Source organism: Parasteatoda tepidariorum, chromosome 2 (genome assembly GCF_043381705.1).
Source record: "Parasteatoda tepidariorum isolate YZ-2023 chromosome 2, CAS_Ptep_4.0, whole genome shotgun sequence".
Classification (NCBI taxonomy): domain Eukaryota; kingdom Metazoa; phylum Arthropoda; class Arachnida; order Araneae; family Theridiidae; genus Parasteatoda; species Parasteatoda tepidariorum.
This window is the reverse complement of record NC_092205.1, coordinates 44,285,780-44,310,069: the sequence shown is the minus strand read 5'-3', so window position 1 is coordinate 44,310,069 and position 24,290 is coordinate 44,285,780. Positions and strand designations below refer to the sequence as shown.

Genomic DNA, 24,290 nt, shown 5'->3' with positions numbered 1-24,290 from the left:
ATATATATATATGAAAATCATGCCTCTTTTGTTTACTATAAATAAAACTTATTAATTTTCTTCATTTTTCTCTTTTTTCTTTTTATTCTTTTTGTATTTATGCATATATATATACGAAGGCTTAAAATTCCAAAATGCTTAAAAGTGACTCTTCCAATATTTCCTTTTCACGTAGGGGCGATATTAAAGTATCCTATCCTCGCTAAGTATGTTAGAAGGAGCATATAGGATATCTATCTCTATGATTGAGATGTCCATGTCAGAGGCTAAAAGGAAGGCGGTCAAAATCTGCAGACCAAAACGACGCAATCATTTGTCATTCTTTCCTCCTTCACATCGCTCCCATCCTCCTCCTCCCATAAACCCCCCGAAGTAGCGATTCTTAACTCTTGTTTTTCCAGCAAGGTCCTGGGGTAAAGAGGAAAACTCATCGACCTCTTGAGTGTTTAACCATCACTATATTATAAATACATCTTCTTTTCTACATTATTTACATTTTCGAAATTTAAATTCTAATTAGGATATCATTTGCTTTATTAACAGTTTCCATCACTTTTAATAAGGAGATTAAGTATAAATTATGATAATTGCAGCAACCTGTTTCACTAAAATTTAATTAATTTTATAAATTTTTTTATTTGTCTTAAATTACTTTTAAACAGCCTTTGTAACGTTTTAAAAATTTTAATTAAAAATCTGAAACCTAATATATGTTGCTGTTGTTCTTTTATATTATATTATAAAAACAAAATTCTATTAATATAATAATAAATTCAATAAATAATAATAATAAATTCAGTAAATAATAATAAATTCAATAAAAAATATTAAATACTTTATTAATATAAGGATAAATATATTTAAAAAATTATGTATGTATAGATTATAATTCAAAACAATACATTATAACTCAAAATGTACAAATATTTCGAAAAGTGATCCTATAAAAATCAGCCAACATTACTTATTACGTGAGATAATATTTGTGTCATGCGTTTTTTTTCGAAAAAATGTTTTAATTTTTTTTGTCCAAGTTCTCAAAATTAGTAGACCAATCAAGAAATCTTTGATAGAAACTGAAATTAGATCATTCGGCTGAACATCATTGTTATTTTTGTACCAATTTGTCACATGCTTATTTTCTTGCAAAAATAGATCAATAATAATAATAATATTAAATAAAAAAAGTTTATGGTTCAACTTTTCCTAATATTTTTAACACAGTTGATCCTATTATCCTACTATTTTATCTAATATGAAACCAATGAGATAATAAGGGGATAATATTACATTTAATTAATACATTAATAATTAAGAAGATGATATTAATTTCGCGAAAGATAAATGGTTCGTTTTCCTCGTCATTTATGATTATAAGTGGCAATGATATTGACTGCCAGGTTAAAAATCATTGCTTCTTTTGTTCCCGTTTATCAAATACTTCTTGGTATGCAAAAACAAGTGAAACAAATATTAAGGTTTAACTTTCACTGTTTTTTATAGGGTAAATACTATTACTTATATAACTCGAAATATCACTTGTAATATAATATTTTTTATAGCTTGATATAAATGAACCGTTTGCCTCGTCTGTTTCTATTTAAAGTGGCTCTAATGATGACCATTTGGCTGAACATCATTGCTTCTTTTGTTTTCATTTATCAAGAACTTCTTGGTTTGCTAAATCAAGGGAAAAAAATAGTAAGGTTCAGCACCACCAATATTTTTAAAAGGATAAATTCTATTATAAAATATTAAGGTCCAACGTTTACTAGTGTTTTTTAACAGAGTAAATCCTCTTTCTTATATAATAACATGAAACAAAATTTATAATATAATATTAAATACGGCTTGATGTAAATGAACCATTTTCTCGTTATTTTTTATTGAAAGAGGTTTTAACCCTCTGGTGTGACATTACTGCTTTTTCTTGTCCTTATTTTTCAAATACTTCTTGGTTAGCGAAAACAAATGAAATGTTAAAGTTCAGCGAGCACCAATATTTTTTTAACAGGGTAAGTCTTATTATTGTGAAATATTAAGGTTCAACCTTCACTAATTTTTTTAAGATGGCAAATCCTATTTCTTATCTAACTTGGAACAACATTTATAATATAATATTATATACAGCTTGATATAAATGAACTACTTTTCTCCCAAATATTATTAAAAGTGGTTATAACTTGATCATCTAATTAAACATCATTGTTTTTTTTCTCATTTGTCGATTATTTCTTGGTTTACAAAAACAGATGACAAAAATATTAAGGCTCACTAATTTTCAATTGCTTAAATCCTATTGCTTATATAATAACAAATAGAATTTGTAACATAATATCATGCATAGTTTGACATAAATAAACTATTTCTCTAGTCAATTTTATTAAAAGTGGTAATGATTTTGACCATCTGGTTTAACATCATTGCTGTTTTTGCTCTCATTTGCTAAATACTTCTTGGTTTGCAAAAACATATGAAAAAAATATTGAAAATATAATAATAAAAATATAATATTCAGCAATATTATTAGTAGGGTTAATCCTAATGATCGTGTAACCTTAAATAATAATTATAGTTTGAGGTAATATTATATACAGCTTGAGATTAATGAGCTGTTTTCCAAGTCATGTTTTTAAATTGTATTCTTATTAACACATTGAACATGCAACATCATTAAATAAAATTCAAAGTTCTACTGATTTTATTAACTGCTAGTTCTGTATTTATGCATGAAAATTTTTCAGTTCGAGAAATAAGATTATGGCACAACATGAACTTTCGTTATTAACCCCTTAACTTGTGTGCTCGAGTTAATTCGAGGGCGTTAAACAGGCCAAACTGTGCACACTAGAGATAATTTGAGAGGCGTTGTATTTCATACTGCTATAATTTTTCACACTCGAATATAATTGATAATTGAAAATAAAAATGTTAAAGCTAAGGAAAAAAAAAAATTTTTTTTATATTTATCATTTACATAGGATTGTAAACTATAGCACTTATTTATTCACGAATAAAATATAGCCTTTTTCCATGGAATAATTTTTTTTTACATGAAAAAAAATTGCTTTCTTTTTGGCCGGTTTTTTTCAAAAATTCTGTGCCTTAAGGGGTTAATCGTGTAGTATTACTTGTATAATGTGTTATAATATTAATAATATGAGAAAATATTATAAAAGACCTGAAATAAATGAGTTTTTTTTATTGTGTTAGTATGTTAAATTGTTACTTCTTTATTTATTTACCAAAACTTTGCGGATGGAAGAATAAGATAAACATGAACTTATATTATTTACAGGGTTGATTTTATTGATTGTATAATTTAAAATAATATTATGAAAAACTTGAGATAAATTATTTGTTTTCCCTGTTTCCCCCCTGTTTTCCTGAGTTTGTTTTTTTCACTTGATTTTTTTTTTTTTTTTGATCAAGCAATCGAAAATACTACATCAACAAGTCTTTGAAAAAAGAAAGTCGAAATTCGGCCACGTGGTTGTCAACACCATTTGCTACTTCTGTTTCCATTTGTCGAATACTTCTCGCTTGTAAAAATAGGAAGAAAAAAAAATTACTTTCTCTGCAATGAAATCCGAATAAAATCTTCCTACTTCTCAAACCTCATCCCTTTGTAAGTCCTATATTCCTCAAACCGAACGCTGTGACAAATGGAATAGGCTATGAAACGAACAACATCAAGTGGTGTTAAAGGAGGTAGGAAACAGGAGGGGTGTAGAAAACGATTTCAAAAAGTCTCTCAAGGCGTTCTCTTTACACGGATTATAAGTTATCTTGGAGGAGGAGGAAGTATAAGGGTGTGGGGTGGAGTGCCATCTCTTCTGAACACTTTCTTCAGGAAAATGGATGGTAAGGAACGAAAATCCCACTTTCTTCATTGGAGAGTCTTCATCTTTTTCTCTCTTCTTTACTTCTTTTTTCATTTTGCGTCTTTTCACTATTAATGATACTTCCACGACGTGACCATTATTTTTCTGGTTTTGGGTTGCGTGGGGGTTGAGCTATTTCTTTTAGGATACTTCTTCTGGTTTCTCTTTCTCATTGAAAAGGAACAAAAAGAGCAACCATGGAACGAATAACATTGTCCTCTAACTTCTACCCCCTCCCCACTTTCTTCATATTAGATGATGGAGAGCCCCTGTTGACAATTTTGCTCTTTTTTTTTCTTTCCTTTTCTTATTTCAATCCTCTTGCCCGTTTTCTTTTGATGATTGTACCCGTAATGTATATGTCAAAAGCAAAATAGTATGCATTATATTCAAGTGATACCGTTTCACTCGCATTGAAGTGTTGAACATAAAGTTGTTTTTTAAGAACGTTTAACTGGAATCGTCTTGGCACCCACATTTAGCTTTATTTTAGAGATTTGATTTAATCGAAGCGACGCCTGTTTGACAAAAGTGATTATAAAATCAATTAATTATGTTAATTTAGTAATGAGAGACTAGTAATGAGAAACATAGTATTCTCCTTAATACGATTATATGTAATATTTAATTATATATAATCGTCTTAATGACTTATTTACATCAACGATCTAATTTCTGCAATTGAATTCTTAATTTAATTAAATCACAAGTTGATGTAAGTAAGATAGCCCAATTACTAAATGTCATCGTTTTTTAACTGTTATTAACTATTATTTAATTTTGTGCTTGGTTTCATTTTTGACATTAGATTTAATCGAAGTGACACCTTTTTGACAAAAATAATTATAAAATCACTTAATTTTATTTATCATTAGGCATGGGGAGATCCTAGCGTTCCGATATTCGCTAATACGATTATACGTGATATTAAATTACATAAATGTTATAATGACTTACTAATATGAACTTTTGGCGAGCAATTGAAATTTTAATTTAATTAAATCATGCTGGATGTAAGTAATGTAGAGCAATTATAAAATTTCATAGTTTGGTAACTGTTATTGACTATTACTTACCGAAAATAGGGTTCCCAGATGATGTCTGAAATTTAATCACATCAATTATATGCCTATTGGAATAAAACAGCAAATTATAAAATGATTTAATTTTGCAACAGTAGCTGATTATTAAAGCAATTAGACTCATTTCAACATTATATATTTATGTTTCTTATTTGTTTGACAAAGCTTTTAGATCAATTATTATTTTATTGTGGTTTTTTCTAAGACAAACATAAAAAAGACAGCTCTGCGCTGATCACAATATTGGTATGGTTGAAATAATATCGCGCAAATTTTCCATAATGTTATTTTTGGGCAATACCATGGATAGATTTACCATGCACTGCTATCTTTTTAAAATTTAATCGCAACTGTGGTTTAAATTAATTGTCTCTTTAATAATCTCTTTGTTCGCAACACCTTATTTACACGTCACACTTTTTTTTAACAAAAATTATTTGATTTTACCTGATCTGATTTTATTTGAAATTCAAGCAAAGCATAATCCATTTGTACACTTCCATAGCATCAGGCATATTCATTTCAGGCAATATTCATAAGTTACAGCAAAATTCATTTTTCAAAGATTAAACAAGAATTCGTTTTATTATCATTCAATACAGCTTTCAATTATCTACTATAAATGCTATTGGAGGTAAAATATCATAACTATTATTTTGATAAACACCCTGCAAAGGAGGTTTAAGAACACAAGACGCAACTTTATTATTTATCAAACAAATAAATTTAATTGTTATGTTAAAAAGTATCGAAATACACTAAAAACTACTCTCTTGTTAGACTCTTGTTAGTTATGTTATAACGATAAATTAAAATAAATATCCTTTTCGACTAAGTGATATAATTGAAATAAATAATTATCAATAAATGTGATGTTATGTTCAAAAAGTTCTTGTAAAATTCCTTTAAAATCGCAAATTCTGTTATGATTAATATTTTTATGTTTTTTTTTCCTAAGTTACTCAAGAGAAACTTGAAATAAATAAATAAAGCTAAAAAATAAATTATGTAAAAAAATAAATAATGAATAAAAATAAATAATGAATAAAAATAAGTAATGAATAAAAATAAACAATGAATAAAAATAAATAATGAGTAAAAATAATGAGGCCCAGTGGCTGAGCGCTCTCGTGCTACAGGTTCGGGTACCATCCTCGGACCGGATAAGGTTGACTCAGCCTCTTATCTTCTCGGTGGGTTGATAAAATTAAGTACCAAGCATTCTTGAGGACTAAAAACTGGGAGTTCTGAGTTCGGTTGACTACCCTCCCCGAACATCAACTCCTGCACCTCAGAGCCAAGGTCAAGAAAATTATGTGGGTACAGTATCCTTGGCCCTGTATGGGCCATCAAGCAGAGTTCAGTTTTTTGAGACTTTTAATTAACAAATCATAATATGAATAATATGTAACAGTTGCATTTCTATTGTTATGCAATTTTTTTCTAAGTCTATATATGAATTCGTATCCATTGGAATTTATTTATTTCCGATCTTTCTTATCTGTAATAGATATAAAATGTTTCGAAATGCAAAAGAAAGTGAATTGTCTTTAGTAACATTAATTTCGAAGTATTGAATTGGGCATTAATCTGATCCGATCAACCACTTTTCTTTAAATGACAAAAAATAATTCAAAAACTCTCATTTAATTGAGCCTTCAACTCTTATCAATTTTTTTTCAAATAAAAGAAATTATTTTTTTTCTTCTTTAAAACAGAGGTAAAAAGAAGCTGGGGAACAGACTCAACCATGTTGAATACTTTTTTTTTCTTCTTCTTTTAAACAATATCGTTCTCCTTCCCTTTTAACCGTTTCTTTTGTATATAATAAGGAGTAGAGACTTTATCAGCACTCTACGAATTAAGCGATTGAAAAAGGAGAACGCAGTTGTGACTATTCAGCCAATGATCTTCTGCGTCTAAGCGTGCCTAACAAGGCTTACACAATTAAACCCAAAATGGTGATATCGAGTGCAATTTTAATTGGCTGAAAAATTTCCTTCACTAATCTTTTTAATTTTTTTTATTCCTACCCTGCATACATTCTGCTATGGTGCAGACGATTTTTTTTCCCTTTCGTTTTTTCTTTCTTTTTTTACATGCTGCCATCGCTTCTTTTAAAACTTTTTATACGGCTGTTTTATCTGCATGCTTTTCTCTCTCTCTCTCTCTCTTTTTCAGTTTTATTTTTTCCTTACCTTCAGTCAGATTTTTTTTTTCTCTTACCTTTTTACTCATTATTATTTTTACAGTGATAATGAAAGCGATCCAAGAGTTACCGACAGAACAATAGTAGTAGAAAGTTCGAATTAAAAAAAAGAGAGCAGACGATAATGAAACACTAAAACAAAAAGAAACTAATGAAAGAGCGTAGAGAAAAAGAGAGAGGAGGAGGAAAATGTGCAGAAAAGATTCTACCGATCGAAGTTTCTTTTTATTATTTTTTTTCTTCTAGTTTTTATGCTCGTAAGAGAGAAAAGAGTGCATAATAATAGAATATAAAAAAGAAGAGAACTTTTTTTTGCATTTCTTTTCTGCTGCGTGTTTAATTAGCAAGAATTGTCATTGTGAAAACGGTCGGAAAACAGACTGCTTCGATGATAGTGAATGGAATTGAAAAATAGGTATCCACTAAAATTTCTCTAAAGCTAAAATCGAAGAAGTTAAGAAGGAAAAAAATAACAATTTTCCTCCTCTAAAACATTTTAACTTTTTTTTCCCTTCACTTTAACATTTTTTTATTCAAAGAACGAAAATCGTTAGAAATTTTACGCTTTATGCTGACGTACACAAACATACATACGGATGATATATTTGTGTTTTTTTTTCTAATTTTTTTTTCTGCTACGTTGAAATTTTTTCGATGTACGTCACCCGTACTTCGATTAAATGTGTTTACGCCAGTGTGACTTAAGTCGGTTTTCAGCTTGTTTTGTTCGCAACTGCATTTAATGGACATCTGGCAGTAGCTCCATAAAAAATATCATTAACAATATGACGTTGATAAAATAATGATTCAATTTTGATATGATAAAATTAATGCGCAATGATTTTAATCAGTTCTTTTGTGATGCCATACTTCTTGTTGAAATTAAAGCTATTCATAATTACGTGTTACTCATTCGCTAAAATGCTTTATTTTTCATTTTTTCTATTTAATTTTTTTTTTATTAATTGGAATTGCGGAATTAATTGGAAAATCGGATAAAATAAAATTCGATTTTCGGTTTTTTTTTCTTTTGTTCTCAACTGCATTTAATAGCTAACTGGCAGCAGCTACATAAAAAATATTATCATCAACAGCATAACATTAATAAAATAATGATTCTATTTTGATATGATAAAAATAATGCACAACAATGATTTCGATCCGTTCTTTTGTGATGTCATACTTCTTATTTAAATTAAAACCATTTCAATTGGTTCATAATTATGTGCTAATCATTTGTTAAAATGTTTTTTTTTTTAATTTACAGTAAACTTTTTACTATATAAGATTTAATTAAGTAACTATGATAGAGTCGTATATACGATATATAATTACTATGAGAGAGTTGATATTGATATGATAGAACTAACAATGACAGAGGTTTAAATCTGATAGGAATTGAATTAGTATATAATATCGGCCTAATTATAATCATTCTTTTTCCATTATTATTATTGAANTAATATCGTTATAATTATAATCATTATTTTTTCATTATTATTATTGTTTATTAAATTATTATTATTATTAATTAATTATTATTATTATTTATTATTATTATCATTATTATTTATTTTAGCTGTAATAACTTAAACGGTTTGATAATACCTAATATTAGTGCTAATAAATTGTCGTAAAAAAACCCATTTATTCTTATATTTGGTTAGAGCAAATTTTTCTAAATGACATTACAATTTGGCATATACGTATAGTTTATTACTATTTTTTATTCATTTTGTGTTTAATAGTTTAAATGCGTGAAATTATGCGTATCAAATTTGAAACTGATTTATAATTATATTTTGATAGGTATCGTCCATAAACCGAGTGCTTAGGAATCTGGCAGCGCAAAAAGAACAAGCGCAAGTACAGGCCCAGGATGCCGTATACGACAAGTTACGAATGCTCAATGGTCAAGGGTGGCCAAGGCCTAATCCTTGGTACCCTGGTGGCACGACTTTTGGAGGAATTGCACCAAGTTATATTGCTCCTGTAACTACACCAGCAACTCCTTTGGAAAATGGCCTCAACCCTAAAAAAGGTAAATAAATCATTATCAGATTATTGGAAACAGTGACTGTTTTACATTTAGAAGATGAAAAAAAAGTTATTAAATGTCTGAACCATCCATAGAGAAATATGAATTATCTTTCATCCATTGAAAAATATGAATTCTCTACACGTTCAATAGTTTTTTTTTCCCATTTGTGGGGAAAGGGATTTTAAAAATGTTCACTTTTTAAAGAAAATTGCTTGAGTGTGAAATTTTGTTTTAAATTATCAAAATGAAAATCTGCAAAGCAATGTGCATTGTTATATATTTTTGCATGCATTTACTCCATCTACAAAAAAAGGAGGAAAAAAAGCAAACTAATATTTAAATTATAAGAGATTACACTTTACAGGTATTATTAATAAAATAAATTTTTCTTATTAATGATTAGTATATCGAAGACATATTAATAAATGTTAATAAAGAGTATTAATAACAATCCTATTTCAATAATGAAGCATGTAAAACATATTTTCTCATACCTTTCCAAGATAATCGCAATAAATAATATTTTATTCAATCAGACAATCAAATTAATAAAAAACCCAAATAGCACTATCATTACGGTAGCATTAAAATCCCCACTTAGGACTAAAACTTTAATTTGTAAATACTGTTTGATTCATAAAATGTTTAAAATATATTTATTTTAATGAATGATATATTTTAAGCAGTAAATTAATTTTCTAAATTAGCCTAAGTTCAAATAAGTAATAAGTTATTTTTTTCTTCTTCTTTAAATCAGTTTGAATTTTTCTTCAATTGATGCTTGAGAGCAATTTATCTACAATCGTCCATAGATGGCAGCACAAAGCACTTGATTGCGTTCTGGATCAATACAATTTTAAATAAACACAAATAATTCACGCGGCTAACATATAAAATTCGAAAATAGCTTAAATACTGTTTATTTATCAGCTAAAATACTAATATAAGCTATTGACAACTATCCGGAGAGAATTCTTCTCTCTAAAACTAATACAGTTTGGCTTTAAAACCGGTTTCGGCTAGTTATGAAACAAATATTTTTCATAGTAGATAGGGAAAGCAACATGAGGACTTAATGAAAGAGAAGTATAACTGGTATATTTAAATTGATTTCACATTATTAACAAACCACAACAAACATTTGTCGCTCTAAAATTAACACAAATCGGATTTAAAATTAGCTGTTGCCAAAAAGCAATCACGCTTTTTATTTTAGATAGGAGAAACATCTTTAGTTTTTTATGATAGTTAAGCATAACTGGTATATTTAATTTGATTCCATACAATTAACAAGCAATCAAAAAAATACTTCCAACTAACGTTAATATTGATTGACTTTAAAATCAGCTATTAAAGAACAAACATGAAAGCTATTAAAGAACAAACATATATTTTATTTTATATATTATATTATTTTATTATATAGGAGACACATGTCTCTTTATGTAAAAAAAATAAAGAACATTAAATTTAAAGAATTACCTGGAATGGGAAAAAAATCCTCTTCTGCCTAGTAGAATTACAGTGATATTTCATATATTTATTGTAGTTTAAATTTTTTTTAAATAGTTGTGACTTTGACTTCTTTACTTATACAAAAATAACAAGATCTACCAATTCTATTTTAACTGAAAATTCAATTCGAAGAAAGTTATTTTCCTACTTATTTACTTTACTCCTTGGTACTACCATTATTCATTTAAGGTCTTTGTCAACCAACCTCATCAATCGATCTCTTTCTCGACATAAATTGATGTCTTTATGAGGACATCCTTTTTTTTTTTTAACCATGGTATTGGGCATTAAATTTTTTTTTTGGTGCTTCTGGATTATTATTTTTCTCCAATACCCACCTGGGGAATGACCTTTCGTCATACAGGTGTCTGAACGGCAGATTCGTCGGCCACTCATTCAACGTTGCTCCCATACTAAGGACAGGCTGTACAGAGAATGAAGGAACATCTATGCTATGTCCGGGATTCTAGCCCAGAACCTTTCTAAAGCACGGTCAGTTTCCTGACCCCTGCACAAGCCAGTCGGCATTTGGATTATTATTGTCAGCTTAAAATATTTTCCTCAAATGATATTATTATAAAAATTATTCTTTTATTCATATATGAAATCCGAAGATATAAAAATTTTGTTCAAAACGAAAATTCCAGCTTTCACTGTAAGCAATATTCCTTTTTCGATGGAAAAAAAGATGTAAGGGAAATTCTGCCAGTGGCACAAGGAGGAGCCCTCCTCTTTAAGCTGTTGAAAACCAGAACTTGAAAACAGTATTCTATGGCACTACATTTACTACACTGATATAGCATAAAGATATTCGGGATAAATTATTTTCTGCTTATAGGAAATTCTTATTAAAAAAAAAGTAATGAAATTGCTTACAGAGAAAAATTTTAGAGTTTATTGATAGCATTAGTGCTTTTCCAATTAAAAAAAACTCTTAAAAAATCCTACCTGTTTAAACAGGAGACATTCCTTACTCAGTAGCTGAAAATCATATTTTGAAAGCAGTATTGCAAACAAGATTTATTATCGTAACTTTGATATAAACTTTTATGTGACTATGACTATTTTTGTTGTCATAAACAGCATATATAAACCATTTTCAGCTTTTAAAAGGCATCCAATTCTTATTATTTATTTTTTTAAGAAAAAGAATGCGAATTTATTGTTTTTCTTTTTGTCGTCGAGATGAAAAAAATCAATTAAAAAGAAACATTGCGGTGTTTATGAAAAACATTATTCTTTAAAGTTATCCAAAGTCCTTTTCCAACCAAAAATTCTATTCAAAGCATTCCTCCAGTGGCACAGAAATGAACCATCCTCTGCTTAGCTGCTGAAAATGAAAACTTAAAAGTAGTATAATTACCATCTTTATTATTATATTTAAATCTACTTCCTATATGATTTTGACTATTTTATATAGTCATAAACAACAAACGCATTTCAAAAATAAACAATTTTTAGCAAATGAAAAATATAAGATTCTTATTTTAAAAAAAGAATTCTAGTGTTTTTTTTCTCCTTTTTGTTATCTGGGTAAAAAAAAATTACTTAAAGAGAAAAATTCCAGCGTTTATGAGCAGCATTATTCCTTAATGTTATCAAAAGTCCTTTTCCAACCGAAAATTCAATTCAAAGAATTCCCACCAGTGGCACAGAGAAGAGCCATCCTCTGCTTAGCTGCCGAGAATAGAAATTTCTGTAGAGTAGATAGGGACTCCATCTCTTTCTCGTATCACAAATCAGCAGAGCATAAGAGAGATAAGAAATTTCAGGAAAATGAATCCCGGAGAAAGGTGCTTTTCCGGGGAGGTGAAAGGGGTAAAAGGGATGAGGTATAGTGGTCATTCCGTAAAAGAGATAAACGCTCTTATTGCTTATGCTCGCGGATGCGGAAGAAGTTAGTTTGATAAGTGAATAATAACTGAAATATTCTGAGAAATGGGACTTCGTTTTGTGGACGTAAATTTATCATGTTAGGTCTTATTGTTACCAGAAACAGTTTCATGCGAATAAAAAGTTAAAGGGATGAAAAAAAAAGAGTTAGTAGTTTGAGTAACATTCAGTAATGACAATAACTTTGTGAAAGAGTTAGAGGAGGAATTCTTTCTTTATTTTTTTTGAGAAGATAGCAAGCTAACATGTTTGAAATGTAAATAATGAAATCTTATAACTTTATGTTTAATTGTAAAAAGATAATTTATTTTTATTCTTTTAAGTGATAAAATCTGCACTCTAAAATATTTGTATTTCGTCATAATAAAGATTTAGTTCCCTTCTAAAGTTTCTAATTTCTAAAAAAACATGATTCATAGCAAGATATCTATCTATCTCTCTCTCTCTCTCTCTCTCTCTCTCTCTCTCTCTCTCTCTCTNGAAACTTATCAAGGTAATGCATTAATTCAAAGGCATTAAATTTTTTTAATTAAAACATTTATGCGTTTTTAATGATATTTTAACTTTCAGTATTCTTCAAATTTTTTTTCATATTTCAAATAATCATTATTTTTTCTTTAAGTTCGTGAATTTTTTTTAAAAACAACTTTTGTTTTTGATTTCTATTTCAATTTTATGAAAAAATAAATATAAATACCATGCTATATTTTTCTAAGCTTCAAACCGTGTTTTGCAATTAAGAAGCTTCTTTTCCTAATGTAAACAAAAGAGTCACGTAACAATGACTCCATTGTGGACAATGACTCTAATCTTCAAAAGGAGATATTTTTCTGTATCATATTTTGTTTCACCAATTTTATATATATTTATACCATTTTTTATTACGAGAAAAATATGCGTGCTATTAAAAAAAGTGTTGTAAACCTTTTTATAGTAATCCAAAAAATTGGCGAAGAAATTTCCCGACAAAATCCAAATGTTATATTAAAGTATAAATTATAATATAATTAAAGTTTTTGTTCTACTTTATGCAAGATTCTTGATTTAAAAGACATAAGTTTATTTATTGGAAATTACAATCATTTCGTTTGCAAAACAGAGCATCGAAATCTATTTCAGCTTTCGAACACAAATGTATCTTTATATCTTACTCATGCGCATATATTGCTTAGTTGATTAAAAATAATCCGTTTAAATTTTTTTTTACATCGACAAGGAAAGTAAAAAGGAAAGATAAAAAAGATGCGTATATAAGTGAGGTTTATCAAGGTAATGCTGCTGTGAAAAGAAAAAAAAGTATGGTCAGCACTATTAGAATGTGATAAAATTTGCCTTGTTTCTAGCTCTATGAGAGCACCAAAATGCTCTGTAGTTTTTACCGAAGCACTTTGGCAATAATATGGTAAAATTAACAATAAAATTCAATTTTATAAACTTGATAAAATTAGGAAAATGTGGTAGAATTTTATAATTTTATCATTGATATCTTAGATCATGGGATATAAACCATTTATTCAGTTAAATTTATTTTTCAGTTTTGTATTTTTACTCAATGTGTGGTAGTAAGAACTATAATATTGAAAGTCATAATTTCCGGTAGATAGTTACCGTGCGAATCAAAAAATTTCCCATTGAAGGGTTTAAATACCGTATACTTTGGTTTTATTAACCAGAATTGTTGCACTTTTTACCAGAAGTGGCATTACCAAACAGTACTGTAATTTTACTAGAATTTTTTTCTATCTGTGAGAATTTAATTTTTATTTCAAAGTTTGATTTTGTTCAGTTTTACATAATGTAATAATAGAATTTAAATGACTAATACATTACATATTTTCTTAAATTGATAAGTCTTAAAAATCCTAATTTAGAGGGAGGTAGCAAATATGAAAAGCTTAATAAAAAAATCATCAAGAAAAATGGATAAAATAATGGTTAATATTACGTAAAACCTAAAATCTCATGTTTTAAAACACCTTATTAATGTATAAAACTTATTTTTTAAGTCATTAGATAAGTAGATTTTAATGAAGAAATTAGTTTCGTAAACAACTAGTTGTTGCTGTATTCTCTAAACCTATTGTTCACTAAAATATCCCTAAAAACTTTTTCTACTGAACTCTTTGTATTCGTCAACTAAAACCAGTTTAATCAAAACTTAAATGTATAAGAAATAATCTTAAAAAATGCATACACATGTTTTTAAAAACTTTTACATTCTGAGCTCTTCTGACTCAATAAATATTGAAGTAGTAAAGCATGGACATTTTTCCACTTTCCAGTTTTGCCTTAAAGTGCAAAAAAAGCACAAGATTTATACAAAGTAAAATTTGAAAAGAAAAAAAATTAAAAAGAAAATTGCATCTGCCGTCACCCAAGAATGACCATGCAAAATACCATTTTCTTTATCAAAAGTCTAGCCTCCTGCCCCGTCTTCTTTACGTATATCTTACCGGATTTATATACTTTTCTTAAGAGCTATTCAAATCTGCCGGAAGGTTCAGACGTGTGGAAATTAAACTTCAATATTCCATTTTATATACTTTTTAAATGCCAAATTTTTTTTCCTCTATAAAGGAGTTTTTCAAGCCATATCTCAAAAATAAATATATTTATTTTCTGCTGAAAGTATTGAAAAACGGTAGTGAAAAAGTTAAAAGCCCCATCTACTATCTGCTGTTCTGAATGAATACTGAAAAAAAAGTTTGGACCCAGACTGTTGCTTTATATAGATATAAAAAAGTTATTCTCAAATATATATGCTTCTGCCAGCGCATTATATCTATATAAGCATACATGCATGCATACATAGCCTACTTGGTATTCTGATGTACTAACTCAGCCAAGCAGGACATAGCACTAAATTTCCGCTGCAGCGTTTGCTATATAAAGCTCTTCTCCTATATATGTGGGATAGTCTTATCGGAGACTTACGCTTCAGTAGCCGCCCCAACTCAGTCAGCTCTTCTGCGTCTTCTTTTTGACAGGAGGGGCTGCCCCGTGGTCGCTTTCCCCACGAATATGTAGCCCCCGCCCGTCTTTCATTTTATAGCTGCACAGATAAAAGCGAGTAAAGTTTAGTTGTTCAACGTGTGTCGTGCAAGCGATAGTAGTACCGGAGCTATCTTTTGGGGAAATATGAAGGAAAAAAATGTTGAAATAAATAAAGGCAACCAAAAAGTAATTTACAGAGGTGTAAATTATACTTTCCCTCCATTTACAAAGATAGCGGGAAAAGTTGAAGTTGTAGTGAATGTTTTATGTACCTCGTTCAGAATGCGGTCAGTTTTATGTTCCGGAACTCGCGATTGGCGGTCTTTATAACGAGAGTTATCAAAGTTTTCTTAGTGGGTATTTTCTCTTTTATAATGCGTCGTACATCAACTTAAACAGATAAGCGCTGATTTTTTTCAGCAACATTCTCTTCCTTTGTCAGTTTTGATAGGATTGCTGATTTTTCCTTTAGGTTTTTGCGATGGGATTTTTTCTGAAAATCATAAATCAGAAAATGAATTGGTTTAAGATATAATTTCTTTGAAAGCTCTTTTAATGTGTAGTAATATTTATAATGGTTAAGGAAATTACCTGAAATAACAGGGGGAGGAAATACAGTCATAGATTTAAAAAAAAAATTAATTAATTTCAGTTCTTAAAAAGCTTTTTTCACTTCTTTTAATTAAAATCGTTATAAAACTAAGCTTTTGATTTTAATCAAAACAAGTACTGCTTTTCTGTCATCACAAACCTTATTTATACTTTAATTTTTCATCTATCTGACTGAAACTCTTAATTTAAAATGAAAATATGCATTTCTTACAATTTCCAAGCACTAAAATTAAGTTTAAGAAATACTGTTACTGTTAAAAAAATTTATTGTTACAGTTAAGATATTTAATAAAATTGAAAATAAACTTTTATAGTTTTAATAAAATACAATCCGATTTATACAAATTTAAACAATAGTCTTAAACAATTGTCTAAAAGTATTCCAGATATTTTATATTTATCTTATATTTCAAAAAAATCATTAAAATTTTCATTTACACTGATGTATGTAAGAAACTAATTTTGGCAAAAATGAATAAATCATATTTATTTATCGCTTTTTTTGATACACAAATTGATATGCAAGCATTGAGAAGTTTTCTAAGAAAATCATTATAATGGTTCTTTGGGATATTTATCAGCACATAGGGCCAGATATGATGCATAATAACAGCATATATGATTTAAAAAAAATTAGAATTTTTTTTACATCTTAAATTTAAAGCTTAGTTGTATCAATAATTTAATTTCTTATATCACAAAAAATTAAGGATAATTTTTTCAATAAGAAGTGTTGAATATCCCTTTCTGTCGAAGGAGTATTCACCTTCGTAAAATTAAAATCAAAATTTCATTCTTAAAAATTAACAAAATCATAAATTGGTTAAAATGTATCAGCTTATTCTAGAGCAATACATCTACAAAAACATTAGATATCATAAGCAGACCAACAATTCCTTATGTATGTATGTCCTTTGACCATAATATGAAAAGGTTTCCATAGCAACAGCTTCTCCCATCGGCAACAATTTCTTGACCTTTTTCTATTCAGAGACACATCTCAGAAAATACCTATCTCTGACCCTTGCAAGCGGACAGTTACAACTATTAATATCCCTTAAAATTATATTCTTAACATTAGAAAGACGGAAAATTAGTATATAACCTATATTGCCTAAAAGCAGTCAAAATGACAGGATTGTGAATGCGTAAATAAATTTGTCTAAATTTAATTTTTAACATTTTTTATATTATTTACAGTTATGTAACAAGTTATTAGTAAATATTAACAATAAAAAAAATTATATGTTGTACAAAAAGTCACAAAGTTCTAAGAAATTGTGTCATTATAGACATCATTGTTCTTCTAATTGAAATTAAAAGCAGTCAAACTGACTTTCTTAGGCAATCTAGTGTTAAATAGATGTTATTATTGGATTTAATTTTGTCATTTCATGAAATGTTAAGAAAACCTCGTATTTGTGATAAATTATAATGTAATAATAATTATTGAATTCTATATAAGAATAACTATTTAATAGTTAACCTTGGCGTTTTTTAGTTAAACTAAAAATAATGTTATGATATGAGTGAGACAAACAATGTCTTCGAAGAATATGGAACAATGTTCTTTACCTCGAAGCATAAGCTTTGTCTAATTCTGTTGAATGGTTGAAAAATATGTGGATTTGAGCTGATATAAATCACCAGTTTAGTAATTTGTTAGCATGTTAAGTAATTTAAAAACTAGTTTTTGAAAATTTTTCAAAATATCAGTAGTTTACAGAAGCAGTTTACTGAATATATTTTCCCTTCAATTTAAGAACGCATTTATTTAAAATCAATTAATATACTACACTTTTTATAGATCGCAACATACATGTCAAATTTGAGGGATTTCAAAATGCCACTTAACATATTTTTTTTCAAAATATATTTGGTGGTGATTTTTTAAATATTTCAAAAAGGAGGTTTCAGAATGTCTGAACAAAGTATATTATTAAAGATGTACTTTTAAAGTGTCACTTAATATATTTTCCTCCAGATCGTAATAAGTGACATTTTAATACTTTAAACGAACTTAGAAGAAGAACATGTTAAGTTATTTGAAAAATAGAGTTTTAGAATGTAAAGGAGCTGTTTGAACAGCATGTTTTTCCCTTCATCTAAAAGCATATTTATTTAAAATAAATTAATATTCTATATTTTCTACAGACCATTACATATTCTTAAATTTGAGTAGACAAAAAAATTTTGTTTTTTTTAAACATATTTATAAAATATGACATGTGGTATTTTTAATAATTTAATAATTTTAATAATAAAAGAAGGCTTAAAAATTTATTGAGGTTGGAAATTTTTTTAAAAATAAAACTTATTTATTCAAAATCGTTTCATACTTCATATTTTCCATTAACCACTACAAATTAAAATAGTGAAATCAGAATATCTCTCTACTGAATATGTAGAACGTTAATTCAGAACATGTTAATAACAGAATATTCCAGAATTTGTTAAATGAAATTTTTAGCAATGTGAAAAGGAAACTTTAGACATTTACAGCTGTTTTATACAACATGTTTTTCTACTATTCTAAGTTACTTTTTATCCAAAATAATTTTATTGCTCCATGCATTTCACCGACCATAACATATTTTTTGACTAAATTGTTTCAAAATGTCATTTAACACATATTTCCACTGAGCACTTAAATTGAGTACGATGGCACCACATAAAATCAACTTAAGTGGCATTCAAAGTATTTTGAGAAACAAACCTTAAGCAAAGCATATACATACATGGTATCAATTTATTATTAACAAGGACACCATAGGTACCATACAATGATATCATTGTACACCACTATTAGGTAATACCCAAAATTTATACCAATCTAACTATTTTTAAATAACTTATTTATGTAGTATAATGAATTTCTAATTATAACCCGTCTAACAGAATTAAATAGCGTTTACTTTTAATTAGCAGAATTGTTAACGTTTCTCTTTTGACAGAATTTAGTATTAATTTTACGATTAATAAAAGTTATTTCATAGTTAAACAAATTGAAAATCATATTAAATCTTCTAACAAAATATTTCCTTGCCTCAAAATTTTAATACTTATAAATAGGCTCAAGTGAGTGTTACTTAAATACACAAATATCTGTTTCTAAACTATGTATATGCATCTAACTAATCATTCTAACTAACATCATTCTATCATTCTAACTAATTTTATAGTTTTTGTATAACTACTTTTTTATAAACAAGTGTAGCAAATTTCAGATAATTTTTTCTATAGCCCATGTGGAAGAGGGAAATATTGATTCCTTTTAATTAACCGAATTGTTACCGATTTTCTTTGTTTCATTTAAGTATTTTTTTACGAACAATAAAATTTATGTAATAAATAGGCAACCAGAAAATCGGATTAAATCCCCAAGCAAAATATTTCCCCGTCTCTATAGTAATCGAAATTCCAATACTTCGAGCCTTGTGTATGTACACAAACAACTGTTTCAAAACTGCGTAGATGTAGGAAAGAAATAAAAATCTCCAAACGAAACGAAGAAAGATTACTGCAATGAGAGAAAATGGGACGAGGTAGAATTGAAATTGAAAAATAAAACAGGATAAAAAAAAATGATGAAATGAAAACTTTTTATATATATATTGGATGAAACATCCAAAACTACTGTCACAATCAACGTCATTGTGAAACTCCAGAGAAAAATAAATACTATAAAAAATAAAAGAAAAAATTTGAAGCGATGGTCTCCAAAGACGTTCATTGGAAATCGAAATGCAACCGCGATGAAGAATCGGAATCGTTTTCTTTCATGCTTGTTGCCACATTTCTTAAGCAAAAAACAAAACTAATAAAAGAATTGAAGAAATAAAAAAAAGCCGTATTATTTTTGCGTTTATTGTTAAAAAGCGACATTCCATGGTTTAGTTGAGATTTTTTTTTTATCAGAAACATATGGTTGAAAACAGTTGACATTCTTTTCCATTTATAGATAGCTTTAAGCTTTACCCTTTTTCTAGATATAAATCTATATAAATATTTTTTTCATCCCCACACACATATATGTGTAGTTTTTTATTTTTTCATTTCATCATTTTTTTTTTCTTTAAAAAATCGTTACTAACTTTCTTCGAAAGCAAGCAAGCGTGTTGACCGCTTTCGGTTGACAGTTAACACCACAGAAATGTCATCTGCTATAACCCCACCCCATCCTCAAACGCCCACGCAGATACCTTCTAAAGGAAGAGATAGATTTATTGGGAAAACTGTCTGAGTATGGATGTAACTGGGGAAAGGGAAGGGGGTGTATAGGAATAAGAATCTTAGAATGGCGGTTTTAATGTTTTGGAAAGATATCTGTACTTTAAACTGGTGGGTGAGGGTTTTCTTATCTACTTCGACATCTTAGAAAGTTTTCCTTGATCCCCCCTTCCACCATCACTATCAATAAAAGTTGATTCAGAATTTCTCTTTTAAGAGCTGCAAAAATTTTTTTTTTCTCTTTTGGTTTGGAATTCGATTAAATAAAATGTGTGAAGTTTAGAAATCTATAGAAGAGCAGAATGCATTTACGACTGCCCTTTTTCCCTTCCCTCAATCAAATGGACTTCGAATATTTTATTAGAATTCCAATTAATATTAAATAATTTTTAATAAAGCATCAAATATTTGAGTTGCTTATATTGTTTGATTGTTTTGCTTTCGTTTTTAAAATATTGTTTAGATGTAGTTTCTAGTGTGAGATAAAATAGATTTCTGAATAACAAAGCAAATCAAAATGAGTATTAACTAACGGAAAAAGAAGAAGAAAAAACAGCATGAGTAAAGCACAAATGACAAGAACAAGATATGCTTTATTCACGTTTTTATCTATTTATTTACTTGTAGTTAACGTAGCACGAAGTATACCCTATCGTTTGCTGAATCAAAATAATTATTCCTAATATTACCAAAATGTCTTATTTATGTAATGAAAACAAATTTTATTTTTAATTCAATCATATAAATGACAAATTCATAAAAATATAGCAAATTATTAAGGAAATGGGAAGGAATTGCTGAAGTTCAATAGGAAAAATTTGCTTTAAGGGAGAATAAAAATTTAGAAATCCAATCCTAAAGAAAAATATTTCAAAATAATACTAATTATTATAACTTTTCTGTGTTCTTCTATTTGATAAAATTGTTGTTTTGATTTGCTGAATGCTCTTAAAGTTAAAATGAATAATTTGCTAGGATTTTTTCAAACAAATTTCTTGAATCTTTCATTTCAAATTAAATTTAATGTTAAAAATCTCAAACTCAAAAAGCTCTTTAAGCTATAAAGCACTAAAAATCACTAATTTACGAATGATTTTTTTTTTTTATTAATTAGAAGGAAGCGTAACGGAGGCATCAACACCCAGTGATCAAAGTGGTAGTGGTGAGGAGGATTCAGCGGCGAGGTTAAGGTTGAAAAGAAAACTACAAAGAAATAGAACATCTTTCACACCAGAACAAATAGAAGCTCTTGAAAAAGGTAGGAAACATAATTGACATTTGACCATATTAATTAGCATAATGCAGCGGGATTTTTTTATAACTCTATAATTTGTTGGAAAAAAAATGAAAAGAAAAAAATAAATAAATGGTTGTTAAAACTTCATCATAAATTTAAATTATAATTTAGTTTTAAAGAAATTTTTTTTATAATTCTTCATACTAGTACATAAAAATGATATTTTTCTGACGAAATGATAACTTTATTATTTAATATAACTTTATTCAGATATTTGTTCACATTAACGTCTTCTCAAATATTAAATTATAATTGTAATACGTTAACATGGATCCTTACGCATGAATACTAATATACTTATGCTACTGATATACTGTTGCGTAACATAACTGGTATACTTTTATTTCAGAGTTTGAAAGAACACACTACCCCGATGTATTTGCAAGGGAAAGGCTAGCAGCAAAAATAGATCTTCCTGAAGCAAGAATACAAGTAAGAAATGTTGACAGTATTTGTTATAAATAACTAAAATCTTGAATACGATAAACCATGGAAATTTTTAAATGTTATTAAGTTGTTAATATTTTAAAAAAAATTATTTTAGGTCTGGTTTTCAAATAGAAGAGCGAAATGGCGAAGAGAAGAAAAACTTCGAAATCAACGCCGGGCGGCAGAGCAGGCAACGACGACGCCGGGGCGCTTACCCCTCAATACGGGCTTTCCTAACTCCCTTTATCCGAGTATTGGACAACCCATGGCCAGTATGGCTGAAACATACAGGTGTGGGTTCGTATATATTTTATATTCTTCTATATGTTTTGTGACGTGAAAAAATTTCATGAAATTTATTTACTTCGTAACAAAACTTAACTTCTTTGTTCGATTTCTGTGTTAAATTCAACTTGATTAAATTTGATTCTAGCATTCCACTTAAGTTATAACAAAACTGTTTGGAATAATTTTTTCCCACCCACTCCTTTCATGGTTTCGGATGAAAAATATTTCAAACTTCATAGTTGTGAAGAAAGATAGTATTTTATTAAATATCATGCAAAACTTTATTGTTTACATTTACGTGTACGAAAAAATTTACTTATTTCAAAACCATTTTCGAAAAATTTTTTTTGGCAAAAAAAATTTTTAATAATAAAAAATATAAATTAATAAATAAAAAATTAACAAATAAAAAAATTGATAAATAAAATTAGAGTCTGGGACAAATATTTCAAGAACACAATTTTCGAACATGAATTTAGTTATTTATGTAGTTCCAGTTTTGATTACTTTTTGTCAACTGAATAATTCGTTTAAAGGAAATGATAAAGGAAAGTCGTGGTAGGTTATTAAAGCTATAGAAGCTATGGAGCTATAGAAATTTAAATTTAGGAATTATTAAATAAAAGAATATGATGATATAAAGTTTAAACTAAATTACACAATACCTGTTTCTTTCAATTTTTTTGTTCTTTCAATGTTTTGATTTTTTAAATTTTTTGTAAATGTTTAGGATTTTTAATAAATACACAGCTTTAATGTATACTTTTAGATTGATTTCATATTTAAATTATTTTTTAAACATAAGTAACGCAATTCACGTGTTAGACTGCTCATTTTATGAGTCAAAATAGAGATTAACTGTCTTTAAAAAACAGTAACAAAAAACACTTGAATGCGTAGCTTTTTTTAATACATAAACAAATTATCGGCATTTAAAGATTTTTTGTAATATTTCCTCTAATAAAATGATAAAAAACTGTAAGTTAACTTTTTTAAAATAAATTTCAAATTATCTACTATATCCTAAGATTTAGCTCCTTATGTTATATTTTTATCTTTCTGATTTTTTTCTTATATTAGAATTTTTAAACAAACTCAATGAAACATAGCTCTTAAATTGCATTGATATTTTTTTTTTTCCAAATTTTATTCAGTTATTTTCAATAACAATTTTTTCATACTCAATTCTTTTCTTCATTGTTTTATTACTAATCTTTTTTAAAAAAAGTTAAATATTAAGGAACATTTATTTTATCAATATTCAATCAGAAACTATACTTTCCCAAGAATAACTGAATTTCCCAATGCTAACAACATTTGCATTAGCTTAACATATCATTAACAGCATGTTTCATCTGTTACAGTACAATCCCTACGATGCCGACGTATTCATCTAACATGACACCTAGTTCATGTTTACAACAACAGACAACCTCATACTCATGCATGCTACCTCCTGGCGGGACTAGGAGTTATGATCCACTCTCACTAGGTAATTACACCAGGCCAACGTGTCCAACGGCTCAACCTCACGTCATGCAACCAGTCAATAGTCAATTTCCTAGTGTCAACAATGGCACCGCTGCTTCAACAGGTAAATATTACGCATAGTCATCTCTGTTAAAGCTATTGAGTTGAAATTATTAATCAAAAGCGCTGTACCAAGTATATAGTTTAATATATGTAGTGTATAGTGATGTAGTTTAGTTTGGGTGATATGGAGGCGTTTGGATGACGCGATTAATAAGTATTATATGTATATATATATATATATAATTTTTGTTCTCTTTGCCAAAAATAAGCACAAGAAGGATAA

The 24,290-nt window shown here is 28.0% G+C and overlaps 1 protein-coding gene across 8 annotated transcripts in view; it reads left to right on the top strand.

Annotated features, from left to right (window-relative positions):
• The window catches only part of LOC107436595 (paired box protein Pax-6), a 106,360-nt gene that overhangs the window by 79,474 nt on the left and 2,596 nt on the right, over positions 1–24,290 (top strand). For 5 of the 8 annotated variants that reach the window (XM_016048361.4, XM_071177515.1, XM_021147580.3 and 2 more), the window contains 5 exons: positions 8,985–9,216; positions 21,575–21,718; positions 22,107–22,189; positions 22,302–22,483; positions 23,839–24,068. In XM_016048361.4, the coding sequence (XP_015903847.1) occupies positions 8,985–9,216; positions 21,575–21,718; positions 22,107–22,189; positions 22,302–22,483; positions 23,839–24,068 (871 nt within the window). The remainder of the gene's footprint in view (positions 1–8,984; positions 9,217–21,574; positions 21,719–22,106; positions 22,190–22,301; positions 22,484–23,838; positions 24,069–24,290) is intronic. The other 3 variants (XM_016048362.4, XM_071177517.1, XM_071177518.1) reach the window with 1 other exon arrangement.